At 35.3% G+C, this 18,281-nt stretch overlaps 1 protein-coding gene and 1 long non-coding RNA gene across 4 annotated transcripts in view; one reads left to right on the top strand and one right to left on the bottom strand.

Annotated features, from left to right (window-relative positions):
• Window positions 1-18,281, bottom strand: part of n4bp2 (NEDD4 binding protein 2) — a 104,036-nt gene that overhangs the window by 30,772 nt on the left and 54,983 nt on the right. For all 3 annotated transcript variants that reach the window (XM_039751321.1, XM_039751319.1, XM_039751320.1), the window contains exons 6-7: window positions 13,319-13,465; window positions 723-4,393 (exon numbers count right to left, since the gene is read on the bottom strand). In XM_039751321.1, coding sequence (XP_039607255.1) covers window positions 723-4,393; window positions 13,319-13,465 — 3,818 coding nt within the window. The remainder of the gene's footprint in view (window positions 1-722; window positions 4,394-13,318; window positions 13,466-18,281) is intronic.
• The window catches only part of LOC120527665, a 77,410-nt gene that overhangs the window by 18,238 nt on the left and 40,891 nt on the right, over window positions 1-18,281 (top strand). The gene's annotated exons all lie outside the window — the stretch shown is intronic.

Below are 18,281 nucleotides of genomic sequence, written 5' to 3'. Positions count from 1 at the left end.
ACACAAGCTGAGTGGTTTGCAACAATTGGGATTGAAAATGCAATGCAGAAATATATGCCCACCAGAAAATATGATACTGAAACTTTAATTTGATGGGGCTATTTTTGCATCCACTTGTTTCACTGATCTTGTTAAAGTTAAGAGCCATATGAACTTTACCAAATGCCAAACCTAGTTGCCATTATCATTCAAATAAAAAAATTATACCCACAGACAAATCTAGACCCCTCAAAGAAATAGTTTACTACAAAACTAACATGACCATGTAATCTTTTCATCTAGAACCTCATTAGAAATTGAATAGGGCAGTCCATGATCACAGACCAAAAACACCACTGTCCTCAATAGATTCTGTAAAGAGGTATGGAGTATTTTCTAATAGTTACATTTGATGATTTAACTGAATGATTAGTTAAATAAAAGATCTTACACAAGTAGTGTCATTTCACATTCCACAGACATGCTTGGTACGCCGAGTGTAAGTATGTGCAAGAGTGTGCCTTTCAAAAGATTGGCATCCTATTCACAGCCAATTCCTGCTTTGACTCAAATGCTACTTTGTTTGGCTACAATTTTCCATTACCCAGTAAAGGCATAAACAGGTTTTTAAATAAATATATGGCTATTGTACATTGTTTGATAAGTACAGTTTTGTATTTTTTTTAAAAGTAATGATGGCAAATTTTTTTTATGTAATTAAATCATGGAGAAACAGGGCTCACCTGGATCAATCCCAACTGGTCCAAATAGGTCACTGAGTTGAAATGCCAGCTCTGGAGGCAAACAGAGCTCTAAAGTTTTGATATGTAAAGGTTCCATTTTCTTTCCATTTGATTGCTTAGTATGATTTTGTTTCTGCATTTCTGAAGAAGTCAATGACAATTCCAATTTTTCTCTACATTCTGATGAATTCAACAGTGAACTATTATTTAAACCAGTCAAAGTATTTTGTTGAGATATTGCTGCTTTTAAGTCGCCCTTTAGTTCATTCAGTGTTTTATCTTTGTGCAACTGTTCCCGCAACTCCAAATTACTGCTCAACACAAGATCTCTGTCTTGAATACGGGGTTGTTGAAACACTTGTGGCTGAAAAGGCTCAACATTCAATTCACTTCTATTACACATTTCCTCTAGACAGCATGAGTTTGCAGCAGGATTACTATCACACTTTATTTCTAGATAATTACAGTAAAACTCTTTCTGATGAGAACACAGTGGATTATTTATCACAGCTTCAGTATTTTCAACATGTTTTTCACCTGAAATGCCAATGTTTAATAGTTCTTTACTATTTAAGTCATGAGGGGTGTGATCAACAAAAATCATTTCCTTTAACCCTGCAAACTCGGTGTTATCCTCTGCATCTTCCTTGTAGAACCTTTCACCAGAATCCAGCAACAAATTAATAGTCCAGTCTAAATCATTATTGCACTTTTCATACAAGTCCTCTAAGATGTCATAAGAAACCAGTTTAAAGTGTTGCTTGAGAATGTGAAGATTTCTCACTTTATCCTTATTCTTAAATTCACTTTCTTCCACTTGAGTGCTTTTCTCATACACTGCTCTATATGGCACTTGCAGACAGCTAACTAATAATATTGAATCTAAAATCTTTGGCTTAAAGTTATCTTTGTTTCCTATTAAAACTTTTACTCCAGACGTATCAACTGTCTCTTTCTCTACTCTCCACACTAATGTAAAATCTTCTGGTGCAGTCTGAGTTGAAACAGCAGATATATGTTTTTTTACTGAGTCTCCGATGATGTGATCAACTGAGCTAATTTTTTCAAAATAAGCAGATTCAGGGGCGGATGCTACAATATATTCAGAGATTACTTCATCAGACTGTGGTGATAGAGAAGGAGAGATCTTTACAATTTCTGTGCCAACCTCATTAGACGGAGGGGTCTCAACAGAAGGAAAAGTATCTGTGGTGACTTCAGGCAAAGTTGAAAATTTGTATTGAGACTTTATTATTTCTGTAGCAGCTTTATCAGATTTGGGACATTCAGGTGCAGAACTTTCAATAATTTCTAAGATGGCCAAATGAGAAGACTCAGTTGTAGAACTCACTGTAATGTCCTGAATAACGTAATTTGGTTGAGAGGAGTCAGACAGATAACTCACTCCAGCTTCAGTTAAAGCATCTTCAATTAGGGGTGGCCCAAAATTACAGTTTATCACAGCTTTTGTGGCTTCATTTAGCTGGGACAATTTGGAAGAACAACTTATTGTAGTAACATGGCTGACTTCATATAGTTGAGGAGATACTGTGGCAGAGTATTCTTTAATTTCAGAGATATTTTCATCAGTTTTGTATGATTCAGAGCAGCTTGGAAGATCACTTAGCTGATTTAAGGGACTATTATGAAAACATGTAAAATCTAGGCTGCCACTATTCAACTGTGCTGATCTGGAAGCAAAGTTACCTTCATTTTTGTTTAATTCATCACAATTCACAAAGCTTCTTTCGGTTTGAGAGAATACTTCATTAAACTGACAAGTTTCAGATAAAGAAATTACATTTTTACTGACCAAATCTTCTAGCTGGCAAGTTGATTCAGCTTCAGAGATTTCAACAACTGGATCATTTTCTTGTAATGAATTTAGAGAACACCATAATGAAACATTTGTGATGCTTTCATCAGTATTGTATAATTTTAACATAGAGTCTGTCTTTGTTTCAGAAATAAACAAATCGGTCTCAGGTAAATAAGAGGCACTGCATGGTATATCCACAGAGACTGCTTCATTCACATCAGTTGACCATGAGGCAAAGTCAACCGTTTCTGGAATAAGCTCATCCAAACAGGGTGATAGGGATGAAAACCTTGTGGTGGTTTGTGGGATCTGTTCATTTTCATCAGGAGTCTGGACAGGTGGAGAAATATGCTCATCTATCCGATGGGACATGGACGCATTACTTGCTACAATATCAGAGGTGTGATCCTGACACTGAACTATTCTGGCTAAAGATCCCATTTGTCCTTCAAGCATAGTCACATCATCCATTCTAGATTTCAGAGAAGTGAATGCAACTTCATCTAACTGGGATGCCATTTGATAAGTTTGTGATACACCGTTAGGCTGGACTTCCACAGACTCAGGTGAACAGAGAGCGGAGTCTTTCACTGTGACTTCACTGAACAGTAGAGTTTGTGGAGAATCACCACATGTTTCTGGAGATTTGGGAGTATTTTTTGCAAACGTAAGAGCTAATTTACACTGCTTGCCAGGTCTTCGAACTTGCTTATTCATTTGATGTTGACTATTATGAATATCGTATTGATCATCTTCATTAACTACAAATTGACTATTATTTGAAATTAATTGGTCTACAGAACAATTGACTTCTTCAGTTTCGGTGCCACTGGTCTGTTTATCTGCATTAATCATAGAGGTTACATCTGCATTACTTATTGAATAATCACCTAAAAATGTATCTTCAGGACTTTTGCTTTTGATTGCCTCTAAATAACCATTTTCAGAAATAGGTATGGAAGAAATGTTTTCCACAATGTATGATACAGCCTGCTTTTCATATTCTTTTGGGTTTAAACTGGCAAAAGACTGAGAATTACCAAAACCATCATCACTTTCTACCACTGTATGCATTGTAAATCCTTCATCATCAACAGAGTCCAAGTTTTGGCTCACAGCTATTTTGGGTTCTACTTCAAGCATGTTCATAAGTTTTTGCATTTCACTGTTCATATGATATTTCTTTTCTCTCATTTTTTCAGTATTACTGTTATGTTTCTCTGCAGATAGCTCTGATCTTTTCCTTCTCCCTGACTTCTGCATCCGCTGCTCGCGTGACTGATTTATGGGCCAGTCATCTTTGAAGATAAGTAGCTCCTGGTAGTTTTGATTTTTTTGAATAGTGTGTTCAACCCACAAATTACACTTTTCTGAAGGCTGAGTAAAGCTTTGTGCATTCATGACTTTTCTGTCTTCCTGGTCCTTGTTTTCTACCTCTGAATTCCTCTGCCTACTTCTTCGGACCCTTTGGCCAATAGACTGACAGAAGGGCACTGGTGTCCTATCTCCAGCTGACATCAATGTGCTCTCAGATAAAACAATTTCAGCATCATTTTCCACCGTTTCATTATTGCTGTCAGATATATGCAAAGTTTTTTTCATTTCCTTACAACTTAATCCACCTACATGTTCCACACTAGCAGCAGAAAACAAAACATCTCCGACTTGGGCAGTGTCATTACTTGGTAGGAGTTGACCTGGTTTGATCTTGCAAGCCACATTTTCAGAGGTTGTATATTGGTCTCCCGTTTGTACATCAGGGGAAGATGCAGTGCTTAAATTGCCAGCTGCAGGTGGTGTTCTGCTGTGTTGGTCTTCTAAAATATCAGGTTTTAAAGGCAAGTTTATAACCCTGTGAAAAAAGGCAAATAAAAAAAAAAAATGAAAAACCAAAATTTGCAGCATTTTAGAATAACAAGTTTTATTATGAATTCAAAATGTAGATGATTACACTAATTAAGCGAAACAGAAAATAAAAACTACTCCATATCCTTGATACATTTTTATCACTAAAAATATTTGCACAATAACCATGAACCATGTTCTATGATTCCAATTTCCTCATAACTCTGTTAATAATTAAAAATGAAGATTACTTTTTTTCTCAATGAGTTAGATGGCTAAAGGCAAAACACTTGTTCATTCTTAACACAATGTTAAAGCAAAAACTCTCTAAAGCCCTCTTAATGCGGTTCAGGGTTACAGGAAACCACAGCCTATCCTGAAAGTATCAAACTCAAGCCTTGAAACAACCCTGGACAAAGAACCAGACTTAGGTGTATGCACACACCTCATCATTAAAAAATAAAAAGAAAAGCAGTATACTCAAAATAATACTCATGCAGGTACTGACAGAATGCACAGACACCACAGAGCCAATGACTGGGTATAGGATTCAGACCCAAAAAACAGAGTATGTGAAGCAGCGGAGTTAACTGTTGCAATACCATACCACCACTCAAGGAAATAATTATGACATATTGCTGTCGAAGGAGCACTGTTATTATAAAGGTTAATGAAAATGTCATTAAATTATATTTTCTTCCAAACACTGAGGAAATATTGTTAACATTCTATAATAAGATAGTCTTTTTTTTTTACATTTAATAATTTATTTTAAATGCACATTTATTAAACCCAAAGCTCTACAAAACAAACCAGCAAATATTTAAAAAAAAGCAAAATAAAAATAAGCAAAGTAAAATAATATTAGCTGACTGAAATATGATAAAGAACAAAATCCAAATAAAAATAAGAATTATTTTTTAGTGTCCTTAAAAACTATTTTGAATAGATGTATTTTAAGTGCTATCTTAAATCAGTCAAAAGTGGAAATTTCTAATGCCTACTACCAATGCTATATCTTCCATAGCTGGGAGCAACGTAGGAAAAGCTCTTTCTGTCACCCTCCCCGTGATTCTAAGTTTGTAATGAGGCTGCGGCAGGGCGAAGGAGCTAGCAGAACAGAAAGAGCACAAGGGAATAAAGGGATTGACAAGGTTACAGATATAGTGACAGGCTGCAACATTGTCTGCTTGTATTTGAGGATGAGTTTTGGATGTAGGCATCACAGGTTTGCACATACTGGAGCCTATTTAGGGATTTTTACAGATAATCCAAAGAGAAGCAGATTACAATAGCCTAGTCATAATGAAGTGATGAAAGCATGAATATGTGAGAGAAATGGTGTCAGGTATGTGTGGGCACCCTGTATTCTTTAAAGAACAGGGATCTATCAAAGTCTGCTCTTCACAACACGTTTCTGGAAGTGTATCATGGCACGAACAAAGGAGATTTCTGAGGACCTCAGAAAAAGAGTTGCTGATGCTCATCAGGCTGGAAAAGGTTACAAAACCATCTCTAAAGAGTTTTGGATGTAATGTATGTACAAACAGACCAGTTTAGTTGTGACAGTATGGGAATATAGGACATTGTGATGATGTTTAGATAAGAACCTAGGCATCACAGGTTTGCACAAACTGGAGTCTATTTAGGGATTTTTACAGATAATCCAAAGAGAAGCACATTACAATAGCCTAGTCATAATGAAGTGATGAAAGCATGAATATGTGAGAGAAATGGTTGGAGTCTTACAATACTGCAAAGGTAAAATAAGTAAATTTTATTGAATTTTTAATGTGTGCTTCAAAAGTTAGCTCACTATCAAAAATAACTGTAAGACTATGGGGACAAAAGAGACTAAAATGGTTACATTTATGTATAGAAAAAGAAATGTTAGTTAAAATAATTTCAATTGTAGACTAGTTTAGATTAAGGAAATGATGTTGGATTTGTGACTTTTTTTTTGGAAGCAAATGGTAAGGGCAGGGAGAGGTAGAAATACAGGCAGGTTTGATACCAGTGTAGACATGAATGTAGGAGTGATATCCTACACTCTTATTTCCTTATGATATGCTCTCAGGGAATCTTATATATGTTAAACAGAACAGACCCAAAAGGTGAACCCTGGAGAACACTATAGCATACTAGGACAGAGTGATATTTATTATTATCCATTAGGGTTAGTCAATGTGTTTTCTTTGCTGGATGATCAATCGTCCTCAATAACATCATCGACTGATGTTATTGCCCTGGGCGGTACACTTTAAAAGGAGGATATCACCATTTTAACTGATTAAGACAACATTGTTTTCATGCAATTCCTATAATTTTCAATTTGGTCACAGGGTGTTATCATTGTTAAATGTCATGTACCGTGACAAGGTAAGAAAATACCTTAATATAGAAAAGCACAGAAGGGCCAACGGGTGGCTAAGAAGAGATAAACATAACCTATTTGGCAACACTTTGGCTTCAAAGCAAATGAGCATGGTGAGTGAAACAATTTAACCAAAATTATTAGTTGACTAAGCAGTTAGGTTATTGCTGTTGTGCAAGATTCAAAAACAACAAACTTGCATTTGTGCGTACACAACCCAGCGGAATAAGCACCTTCATCCAAAGCTCCTAGCACAAGCACTAAAGTCACATCTCATTGGCTGCTAATTTTAGGTGCTTCTGGATTTATAAAAATCACTAAATATAAGCAGAGTAGTGCAAGATAGACACCATGGTAGCAGATCAGTTTCATATTATTTATGTGAATAAAATATGTTTGCCTGCGGTGGGCTGGTGCCCTGCCCGGGGTTTGTTTCCTGTCGTGCACTCTGTATTGGCTGGAATTGGCTCCTGCAGACGCCCATGGCCCTGTAGTTAGGATATAGCGGGTTGGATAATGGATGGATGGATGGAAAATATGTTTGCCTTATACATTGTTTTCAAATGTTGTTTTAAAGTTGATTTTTCTATTCCTTCAAAATGCCACATCTGTACAGAAAATGGTCAGTTATAGGCATGAGTTAAATTAAGTGATGTCCATTTTGGCTGTATCAAATTCCTTTCGGGGCAGCGATAGGACACATGAACCACTGATTGCACTGGAGCACAGAGCCACTTCCCTTTAGAAAGCCTGATATACAGTTGTGCTTGAAATTTTGTAAACCCTTTAGAATTTTCTATATTTCTGCATAAATATGACCTAAAACATCATCAGATTTCCACTCAAGTCCTAAAAGTAGATAAAGATAAACCAGTTAAACAAATGAGACAAAAACATTATACTTTGTCATTTATTTATTAAGGAAAATGATTGAATATTATATATTTGTGAGTGGCAAAAGTATGTGAACCTCTAGCAGTTAGTGTGAAGGTGAAATTAGAGTCAGGTGTTTTCAAATCAATGGGATGACAGTCAGGTGTGTGTGGGCACCCTGTATTCTTTAAAGAACAGGGATCTATCAAAGTCTGCTCTTCACAACACGTTTGTGGAAGTGTATCATGGCACGAACAAAGGAGATTTCTGAGGACCTCAGAAAAAGAGTTGTTGATGCTCATCAGGCTGGAAAAGGTTACAAAACCATCTCTAAAGAGTTTGTACTCCACCAATCCACAGTCAGACAGATTATGTACAAATGGAGGAAATTCAAGACCATTGTTACCCTCCCCAGGAGTGGTCGACCAACAAAGATCACTCTAAGAGCAAGTTGTGTAATAGTCGGTGAGGTCACAAAGGACCCCAGGGTAACTTCTAAGCACCTGAAGGCCTCTCTCACATTGTTTAATGTTCATGTTCATGAGTCCACTATCAGGAGAACACTGAACAACAATGGTGTGCATGGCAGGGTTGCAAGGAGAAAACCACTGCTTTCCAAAAAAAAAAAAATTGTTGCTCGTCTGCAGTTTGCTAAAGATCACGTGAACAAAACAGAAGGCTATTGGAAGAATGTTTTGTGGAAGGATTAGACCAAAATAGAACAGCATAAGAACCTTATCCCATCTGTGAAACATGGTAGTGGTAGTATCATGGTTTGGGCCTGTTTTGCTGCATCTGGGCCAGGACAGCTTGCCTTCAATGATGAAACAATGAATTCTGAATTATATCAGAGAATTCTAAAGGAAAATGTCAGGACATCTGTCCATGAACTGAATCTCAAGAGAAGGTGGGTCATGCAGCAAGACAACGACCCTAAGCACATAAGTCGTTCTACCAAAGAATGGTTAAAGAAGAATAAAGTTAATGTTTTGGAATGGCCAAGTCAAAGTCCTGACCTTAATCTAATTGAAATGTTGTGGAAGGACCTGAAGCAAGCACTTCATGTGAGGTAACCCACCAACATCCCAGAGTTGAAGCTGTTCTGTACAGAGGAATGGGCTAAAATTCCTCCAAGCCGGTGTGCAGGAATGATCAAAAGTTACCGGATACGTTTAGTTGCAGTTATTGCTGCAAAGGGGGGTCACACCAGATACTGAAAGCAAAGGTTCACATACTTTTGCCACTCACAAATATGTAATATTCGATCATTTTCCTTAATAAATAATTGACCAAGTATAATATTTTTGTCTCATTTGTTTAACTGGTTTCTCTTTATCTACTTTTAGGACTTGAGTGAAAATCTGATGATGTTTTAGGTCATATATATGCAGAAATACAGAAAATTCCAAAGGGTTCACAAACTTTCAAGCACCACTGTACATCTTCTGCTTAGCTGATCAAGTTTCCAAAAACACTGGCTCAATAATGATTTAATTCCAGAAAAAACAGAATAGGTGTTACAGCCAGTACCAGTATTAATATACCATAACGGCAGATGAAAAATTATTTTTGACGGGTATATATTTTTAAAATATCATGACTTTTCTTCTTAGCAGGTTGAAAAGTTGCAGTCTTTTGCAAACACAGAAAAATGTAATGTGATGAACGCAAAGATAGGTCAGCAGTAGCGGTCATTGAACAATCTAAGCAGGATTTTATCTCACCAGTCATGACTGACTCATCGAGACTACTTACAGCAAAGTTGTGGCTTTGGCTAGAGGTGTCATGATTATAACATTTGTAGTATATCCACCTGTGTCTCTTGTCTTTGCTTAATTATAAGTTGAAAACAGCTTCCCTTCCAGGTCTTCATTATCTTACATATAAACATCTATGCGTGGAAGTCTGTCCAGCCCGGAAGTGAGAGGTGGAGTCGGGGTAAGGGCTCCACCTCCAAGAAAATAGAAAACTCGCTTAGCCACTAATAACACAACCGAGGCCAGCACGTCAGCAAAACGAAACCTCCAAAGAAAGACAAAGTCACTTAGCCGCTAACATTGGCAAAACAGTATCACTTTTACTTTTGCACGAGCGATGCGAGCACGAATCCTCCTAGGAGAGAGATGCCCACAGTAGTTCCTTTCAATTACCTGACATCTCTACATTTCAATTTTTTTTCTGACGATTTCAATAGTTTCTAAGACCCCGGGCTTTTTACAACACGGGCTTACACAACTACTCAATAATAATGTAAAGTGCACAAAACAGCATGCCTACCACACTAAACTCCACAACAGAGGAGAATGTCAGATTGCAAAGGAAAATGTAATTAGATCTATCTGCTAAGTATTTAAAGTTTCTAGTAAAATGCAATGCATTTACAGACTACCCATGTACTGTATACTTGGATCCAAGTGCCTATTGTAAACGCGTATTAATCATGTGATTCAAATCATTGACAAAGAAATGTTCATGTTAGTAATCAATTGTTGAATGCCAATTTTATCGCCTATTGACACAACCCTAATGGGAGCACATTGGAACAGTGGTCTGATAAATAGGACTTCAGCAAGGCAAGCGCAGGCTATTTTTCCATGTGGTCAAAGGCAGCACCGAGATCAAGCAGTATTAACATGTTTGTAGCACCTTGGTCAGCAGAAATAAAGTTATGAAGAACACATAGGACAGTTTCAGTGTTATGCCCAGTTCTAAAACCACATTGGAATGGTTCAAAGATGTATGTAGAGACAGATGATTGAACAGTTCAGCAGAGGAAACACACTCAAGAATTACAGCAATGAACAGAAGATTAAAAATTAGTCTATAATTTGCAAGATCACTCAAAACATGTCCTGGCTTCTTGGGGAGTGACTGCAGCAATTTTTAGTTCTGTGGAAACTGGTCCAGTGATGAGAAAGGTGTTAATAAACACCAGGATAATGGGCAGATGTAAGATAAAAGCATTTTAAGGACTGAAATTGATCCAAGTGGTAGCTATCATTTTTGACAAAAAAAAATACATTCTATATTTACAGTAGTAAAGCTCAAGAGAACTGATGGGACAGATCAGCTGAGTCAGGAGAAGGTTAACTGGAGAGAGAAGCACTGATGTGGTCAATTTTAACAAAACAATTACAGTGGTCAAGGTTTAAGAATTTTGTTTACTTTATTAAATAAAGTTTTAGAGCTTCAAAAACTATCATTAATAACTTATGAGTAGAATGATGATCTGGGGACTTTGATGTTGCTTAAACATGTGACGAAGAAAAGTAAGACCTGTCTTTTAATATTGTTTCTCAATTTGCCAGCTTTAAGCATACTCTCACTGGAAATTTTCAATACCTGCAGCAACACACCTGTTTTGTTTCTTTAATAGTCTTAAACTGGACTACTTTGAATTAGCTTCACTTTAGTTAATATACTAAGAAACTTTAGAATCAAATACTGATTATACAGTAATCAGACAATTTGTTAAGATTCTAAGTGCCAAATTGTATCTGGCTAAACTTAGTGAGACTAGAGAAGGTAGATACAATTTTAATTGTACACTATTTTTAACAAAGTCTTTAGGTTTTGGAGGTAATTCAGCAATACACTTTTGTACCATTAGCATAGATCAATGAAGGGCTGAAAATAAATGCATGAAAAATTTTCACATTTTTTTTCCTCCAAAATTTTCATTTAAACTGAAAGACTACAGTTTTCTTTGACTTTGTAAGCCTTTTAAACCTTGTAGACGATTGTCGCGAATTCGCATCAAACCGCTTGCAGGCTGAATGCAGCTGAGGTGGCACATTTATCCCGCTAATGCCGGTTCCTGCGTATTCGATACGTTCCAAGGATTATGTTGAAAGCACTTTTCATCCCATCTAGTGGTCGTAGTGGAAACTACAACCGCCTGATGGAAGCGAAGTGTTGCCGTTTCCGTGCGCGTGGATTTTGGGTGCACATTTGGGTGCACAAATTCTGCACATTTGAGGTAAACTGCGCTAAGATAAAAATAAATATAAGCTTATTGTTTTCTTCTATTGCTGATATTTCAGAATAACCAACTTGTGTCGAAAATTCCAGAAATTATACGCCGTTTTCGCTATGTCGGTTTTTTGCTACATTCTACAATAACGGCTGCATATGAATAATATTGTATTTAGGTGCAATATCGTAGAAATTCAAATTACTGTGGAAAGATTTCAAATGCTTTGCATTATGATCCTAGTTAATGTCTATAATTAATGTAAAAATAGCATACTGAGATATAAATGTGACTTCTGCCCTTTATTTTGAGGCAGAAATGAATCAAGTTTCTACAGCAACCGAGCTGGTTGACTTCAAATCAGGGTTCCACCAGTTGAAAGTGATGACAGCTGTCTCAGTGACAGTGGGGATAGCGATGAAGACTACATACCTACACCTTTAACAGAAGGTCATGTTTCTGAAGATGAAAGCAGCAGTAATGAGGGTACTGACTATGAAAGCAGCAGTGATGAAGACTCTGACAGCAATCATGATGTACCTGCTAGCACCAGTGCTACTGGTGCAAGAAGGTGACTAGCTGCTACTGCAAGGAGAACACAGCAAAAGGTAGTGTGGAAGACAGTGCAACAACAGAACTCTGAAAAACACATTCCAATTGGGCAAGCTGCTCTTCCTAATGCTGATGAAATCAGACTGCCCATTCAATACATCAGAGACTTTTTTGATGCTGATCTTTTGGATAGTATTGCAGAACAAAGTATTCTGTATTGCATGAAAAAAAATCCAAATAGTATCCTCAAATTGGATCGAAATGAATTGGATCAAATGTTCAAAGTGCAATGTTCACCTGTGCCTCAACAAGAACAACAACTTTCGAGAATTCCATGAGTAAGACTTTTTCTCCTCATTTGACTTGTTAATTTCATGACATTCTACTGATTTTTGGAAAAATTTTGTAATTAGGATTGTTGACTGGAGGAACTGATCAATAAAAGCATCAATAAAATAATCTACATACCTGAAAGTGGAAAATTTGTTTAATTACTATTATACCCAATTATGCCTAATGTCGCTAATTTGCATCATACCTAAATTTATATCTAATATATGTGCTATATTCAAATTAACAATCTCCGCTTAATTTAGCATCTATTTGACAGTAAAAACACAAATAATTTTTTTTTATATAATTGTAAATAAATTCAGGCAACAAGGGGTTTTAATAACATCAAGTCTACTTTTAAGATTTCAATAAAAAAGGAAAAGCTCAGTATTACAAGTTCTACCTGGGTGTCCATTTTTGGGTACTAGCCCATTGTACTTCATAGCTGCTTGTTCCCCAAAACTACCCTTGATGAGAGTGCACTGATTTACACATTACATTATAATGCCAGCTACTAGTATTGACAATTACAGCTTATATAATACATACATAAATAGTCTTTAGGCATGTTTATCGTGTGGTAATGTTTTCATTATTTGTTGTTTGCATTATACTTCTGTTCATAGTCTCTGGAAGATGGCCATTTATGTATTCCCTTTTAATGTAAAGATTTTTATATGGCAAAGGATGACCAAGAATACATGCACAGATACAGGGGAAATTGCTAAAGATAAATATTATTCTTGGTCTTGTCCAGTAAGAGACGTATTAAAGTTGCAGTATTTGAGGATCAGAATTTTAAAAATATGTACTGTAACTTGACTTACTCTTCCTGGATAAGGTGGCAGTCTTTATTCTCTTCAGCTACTCTCTTTTTGTAACATGACTCCATAATGCTTTGCACAGTGATGTAATGCTCATACCGCTCCAACATTTTTTTAAGTGCTTCCTTTCGCACGCCATGTTTAGTGCGCCTGAAAAAAGTACCACATAGAAAATAACATACATAAAAGCAACAAGAACAAAAAAATGCAATAAAATATTATCAAGATATTATCAAATTTATTCTCATTCTGAGGTACTTTACTGTTGCAAGCTTTTTTTAACATTATTCATACTCCCCGAGTTGAATTTCAGCTTTGATAAAAATACTTACATATATGCAACTAATATGACTAATTAAAACTATAACAATGATAATATAAAAAAGTTGGCTGCTGATTGAAAATGGATGTATGGTGAATTAGATTCAGAAAACGATTTTTTCAGAACTGTCTTACCTAAGCTTTATGGTAATTTAGTTACTGTGATTTTTCACAAAAAGTATTACAGTACTTGAGGAATTGAACATGTTATTCTGCTGCTGAACATGACAGGAATAGTAGCTTTTACATTAAAGAAAGGATTAGTAAACTGAGAAAAAAATCTAAAGAATCATCCTTTGCATGTAGCTGAACAGCAGAGTGTTATAAAAGAGAGATGAATCTTCGGCAAAAACTTTAAGAGAATGAGTTCAGACACTACTTGTCTGAGTGTGGACAGAAATCAAAGCTTGTGCTTAGTACAGCAGCTCACATTTTTAATTAGAAAAGGAACAAATGAAGAATTTGCCATCACTGCCTAGTAATTAATAGGCTTTTTAATTTAATATTTTACTTGTAAACAAGCATATTAATCTTAATATCTTCTTGATAAACTATTAGACATCTGGCTTATAATTATGACAAGAATATTTCTTAACTTTTATGGCATGTGTATTATAGGTAATTATTTTTGTACATGTTTTATGAGTTTACAAAAGTATGTCTTAAGGGGATTTTATTTATTTTAGTATTTTTATGGTCACTGTACAATAGGCTTACAGAATATATTTTCTTAATAAAAAATAAACAGGTAAAACTTGTGGTCTGCAGGTAAGCTATAATAATACCACTTTAATATAGAAGATTTCTACATGGCTGTTTATACAAGAGTCTAGTGTTTAAAAAAATAAAAAAAGGATAAAGAGAAATCAGAATCGGCTAAACCTGTGATCAGAATCCGGTCTAAAAATTCCAAATCAGAGCATTCATTTCAATAACTAAATCACTCATTTCATAAAATAAGTTCCACTTAAACTCACATAATTCCGAACATAAATATATATACAGATTTTGACAGACATCACATATATAAAATTACCATAAAATTATTTGTAACATTTCAAAACATATTTTCGGAAATAATTAAAAAAATTAAATTAAAAATAAATTTAACTAAGAGAAATTCACTGACTAAAACATAATCTATAATGTATGTTAAAATATTATTTTACCTGAAATCCTGAAGCCTTCAAACCTAAAAGCCTCAAAAAATGCTAATGTCATGAGAAAATGTATTTAAAGAGAAGATGAACCATTTTAATATCTGTTAAAAAGTGATATGATGGTACAATAACATATTTAAAGATTTAATACATCTGCAAATGAACTAAGAAGCCAACATAACATGGTTATGTTTTTTTGTATGTGTCATCTATAAAATTTGGGATTAAAATTATATTCCTTGATCAATAAATTCTCTATACCAATTTTAGAGTTACAGGAAGTCAGAGTCTATCCCTTCAGCACTGGGCAAAAGGCATGAATTAACCCTGGAGAGTAAACCTATCTACTGATGAGAAAATGTGTACTCAAAATCATACTTACAAACACTGGGCTAATTTAGAGTCAACAATTAAAGTAAGATGTAACTCTGTAGGATGTGGAAAAGAAAATTGGAGTTTACAGAGAACATCCAAAGCAAATATTTTAAGAAAAACATGCAAATTCCACATATAAAGTGACTGTACCAAGACTCACTCTGCCACATGAAGATAGGAATTAATAAAGAAAAGATTACTTTACAAATATACTGAATTTCAACTGGGTTAACAGTGTAAAAATTATACAATTTGTCTAATACAGTATATACATACATAGACACAAAACCAACACACACATAGAAACATTTGGAGATCTCTAACGAAATTCAATGTTGCTAACATTTGAAGTAAGAAAAAAAAAAAATAGTGAATCTGCAGCAAACTAAAACAATGAAATTATGAAAATATTTATTTGTTTATGTTTACTTCATCAACGACAAAAAATGTAAAGAAATTAAAGACCAAATATGGCATTTGCTAAATTTTGGGCTCTATCTTAAGACAATACTGTACTTAATAACTACCCATTTAAATCTTTGAATTCTTGTTTAGGAAATTCCTCCCAATTATATATCCATATAATATATATAAATATATATACATATATAAATACATACATGTATATATAAATATATATACATATATAAATACATATATATATATATCTATACTAATAAAAGGCAAAGCCCTCACTCACTGACTCATCACTAATTCTCCAACTTCCCGTGTAGGTAGAAGGCTGAAATTTGGCAGGCTTATTCCTTACAGCTTACTTACAAAAGTTGGGCAGGTTTCATTTCGAAATTCTACGCATAAGGGTCATAACTGGAAGCTATTTTTCCCCATATAATGTAATGGAGTCTTGAGTTGGAGATGGCGGGGGGGAGTTTAGTGTGACATCATCACGCCTCCTACGTAAGTGCGTAGAGCACAAGGAAGAACTCCAAACAGCGATCAGCACAAAGCGCCATTTCACAATTGAGAAGGCAGAAAAACATTATGAAGCAAATGATGCATACAAGCATATTCATAAGTACAGCTACTGCGGAAACAAAGCACGGCGTGAACCGTAAGTTTATATTAAATTAAGTTCATAGGCTACCACTAGCGTTTGTAATTTAGTGCCTGCCCATATAAGGCCGTCCATCAGCGGCAATCCAATACAAACACTGCCGGTAAATATTCACGTGTGAAGGACTGTGCTTATGCAGAGGAAGATGAGATGGTCAGGGTGGTGTTTGGCACAAACTCATTGAAACTGCGAGAGAAAGTTTTAAGTGCGGGTCTTAGCTGACATTACGAGATGGCACCAGTACAGCTGGGAACCTTCGATGCAAGAACACCAAGCGGCTCCGTGAACTGGCGCAGTGCACAGACAAAAGCAACAGTTCCAAAGAGTGCTGAACAAAACCGAATTACACAATTGAGAAGGCAGCAAAAAATATGAAGCGTCTTATACATAGAATCATATTCATAAGTGCAGCTACTGCGGAAACAAAGCACACGGTGGAAAAAGTGAATGTCCTGCTAAAGGAAGACAGTGTAAAAAAAACCCGTGCATGCAGTTTGTCACATCACAGATAAAAGGAAGGCGAGCTGTTTATTGATGCAGTAAGGAACTAATCGATGAATGAAACCTCTTATCTTTACAGCGATTGACAAACACGGAATGTAACTTGAACACATCCTACAAATACGAGCCTGATTGAAAGAAATAATGATAATCAAATCCTTGATGACAGCAACATTCAATAACACTCACAAAACAATTACTGTATATTGACAATCATGTTACGTTATTTTTAAAATGTTCCCTTTTCTTTTTCATAACTTCTACTTCTCCACTGCGATACGGGTATATATATATAAATGTATATATATACCCGATCTACAATATATACTTTAGCATAGACAAGCCACACGCTGTGGCTAATTGTAGAGTCTTAAGCCTCTAACGCCGACATTCGAGGTTGATTCGAGAGGGATGTACTGAGTATGTACCGTGCTACCGATTCATTTTACCTTAGCATCTCCTTGGTTTGGGGCGTATGAAAAATATTAGGTTAGCAGAATCATGTTACGTTATTTTTAAAATTTTCCCTTTCTTAGCACAAGCACAGCTGAGAAGCTTCGATGCATGTACTCCATAACGCGTTAAAAATAACGCATTTAATCACACTTTCAATTCCAAGCAAGCGGGAACTTTTGTCAATGCATGATTTCCTGGTACATCCATTACACTGATGCACACATCACAGCTACAAAAATGTTAGAGTCGGAATAAAGCGTTCCTACGACTGATCATTTCGACTTCCCGAAGCCTTGATAAAAGCATGGTTTTGTGCACACTGAAAAGCAAGCAAAATTAGATGCATTACAGAAAGCGGACTTTGTGGCTCTTACTGGGGATCATTGGACTTCCGTGACCGTTAGTAATTCTAAATACATCTAATTACAAAATGTTCAATGATCACACTGTTTTAGCCTAATGTACAAAATAATTTTGGCTAATGTTACTCAGAGTTTAAAGAGTAAGCTGGTCAAATTACCTTTTATGTTTCTGACTTATTTTTTTAAGAAGAAAAACTGCACTTTATGGTGAAATTTTGGTTATTATTATTTAAAGACAATACTATTCTGCAAATGTACTTAAAGTACTTAAACTACCACTTTATTTTTAAGTCTGCCCAATTTTAACCAGGGATGATATTTTTGTTTCTGTTTTGAATTCAAATGCAGTTTAAAGGCTTTTTTTTTTTCAGAAATTAAAACAGCTTCAGTTTACAATATTCATGTCCATGTCTATTATTTGATTCTGTAAGCCCACTAAAACCGTTTTAAATAAAAAAAAAAAACATTTGCGATTTGGGGCAAATTTGTGTGCGATTACATACGATTAATCAAGATTAATTCTTACACAGCCTCTAATTAATTGGATTAATTTTTTAATCGAGTCCCACCTAATATATATATATATGTAGATATATATGTAGATTTGTATATATATGTGTATATACAGTATATATGTAGATATGTATATGTTGTATATACAGTATGTATATATATGTGTGTGTATATATACAGTATGTGTATATATATGTATATGT

Source organism: Polypterus senegalus, chromosome 4 (assembly GCF_016835505.1).
Source record: "Polypterus senegalus isolate Bchr_013 chromosome 4, ASM1683550v1, whole genome shotgun sequence".
Lineage (NCBI taxonomy): Eukaryota > Metazoa > Chordata > Cladistia > Polypteriformes > Polypteridae > Polypterus > Polypterus senegalus.
The sequence above is the reverse complement of the archived record's forward strand: the minus strand, read 5'-3'. Positions and strand labels throughout refer to the sequence as shown.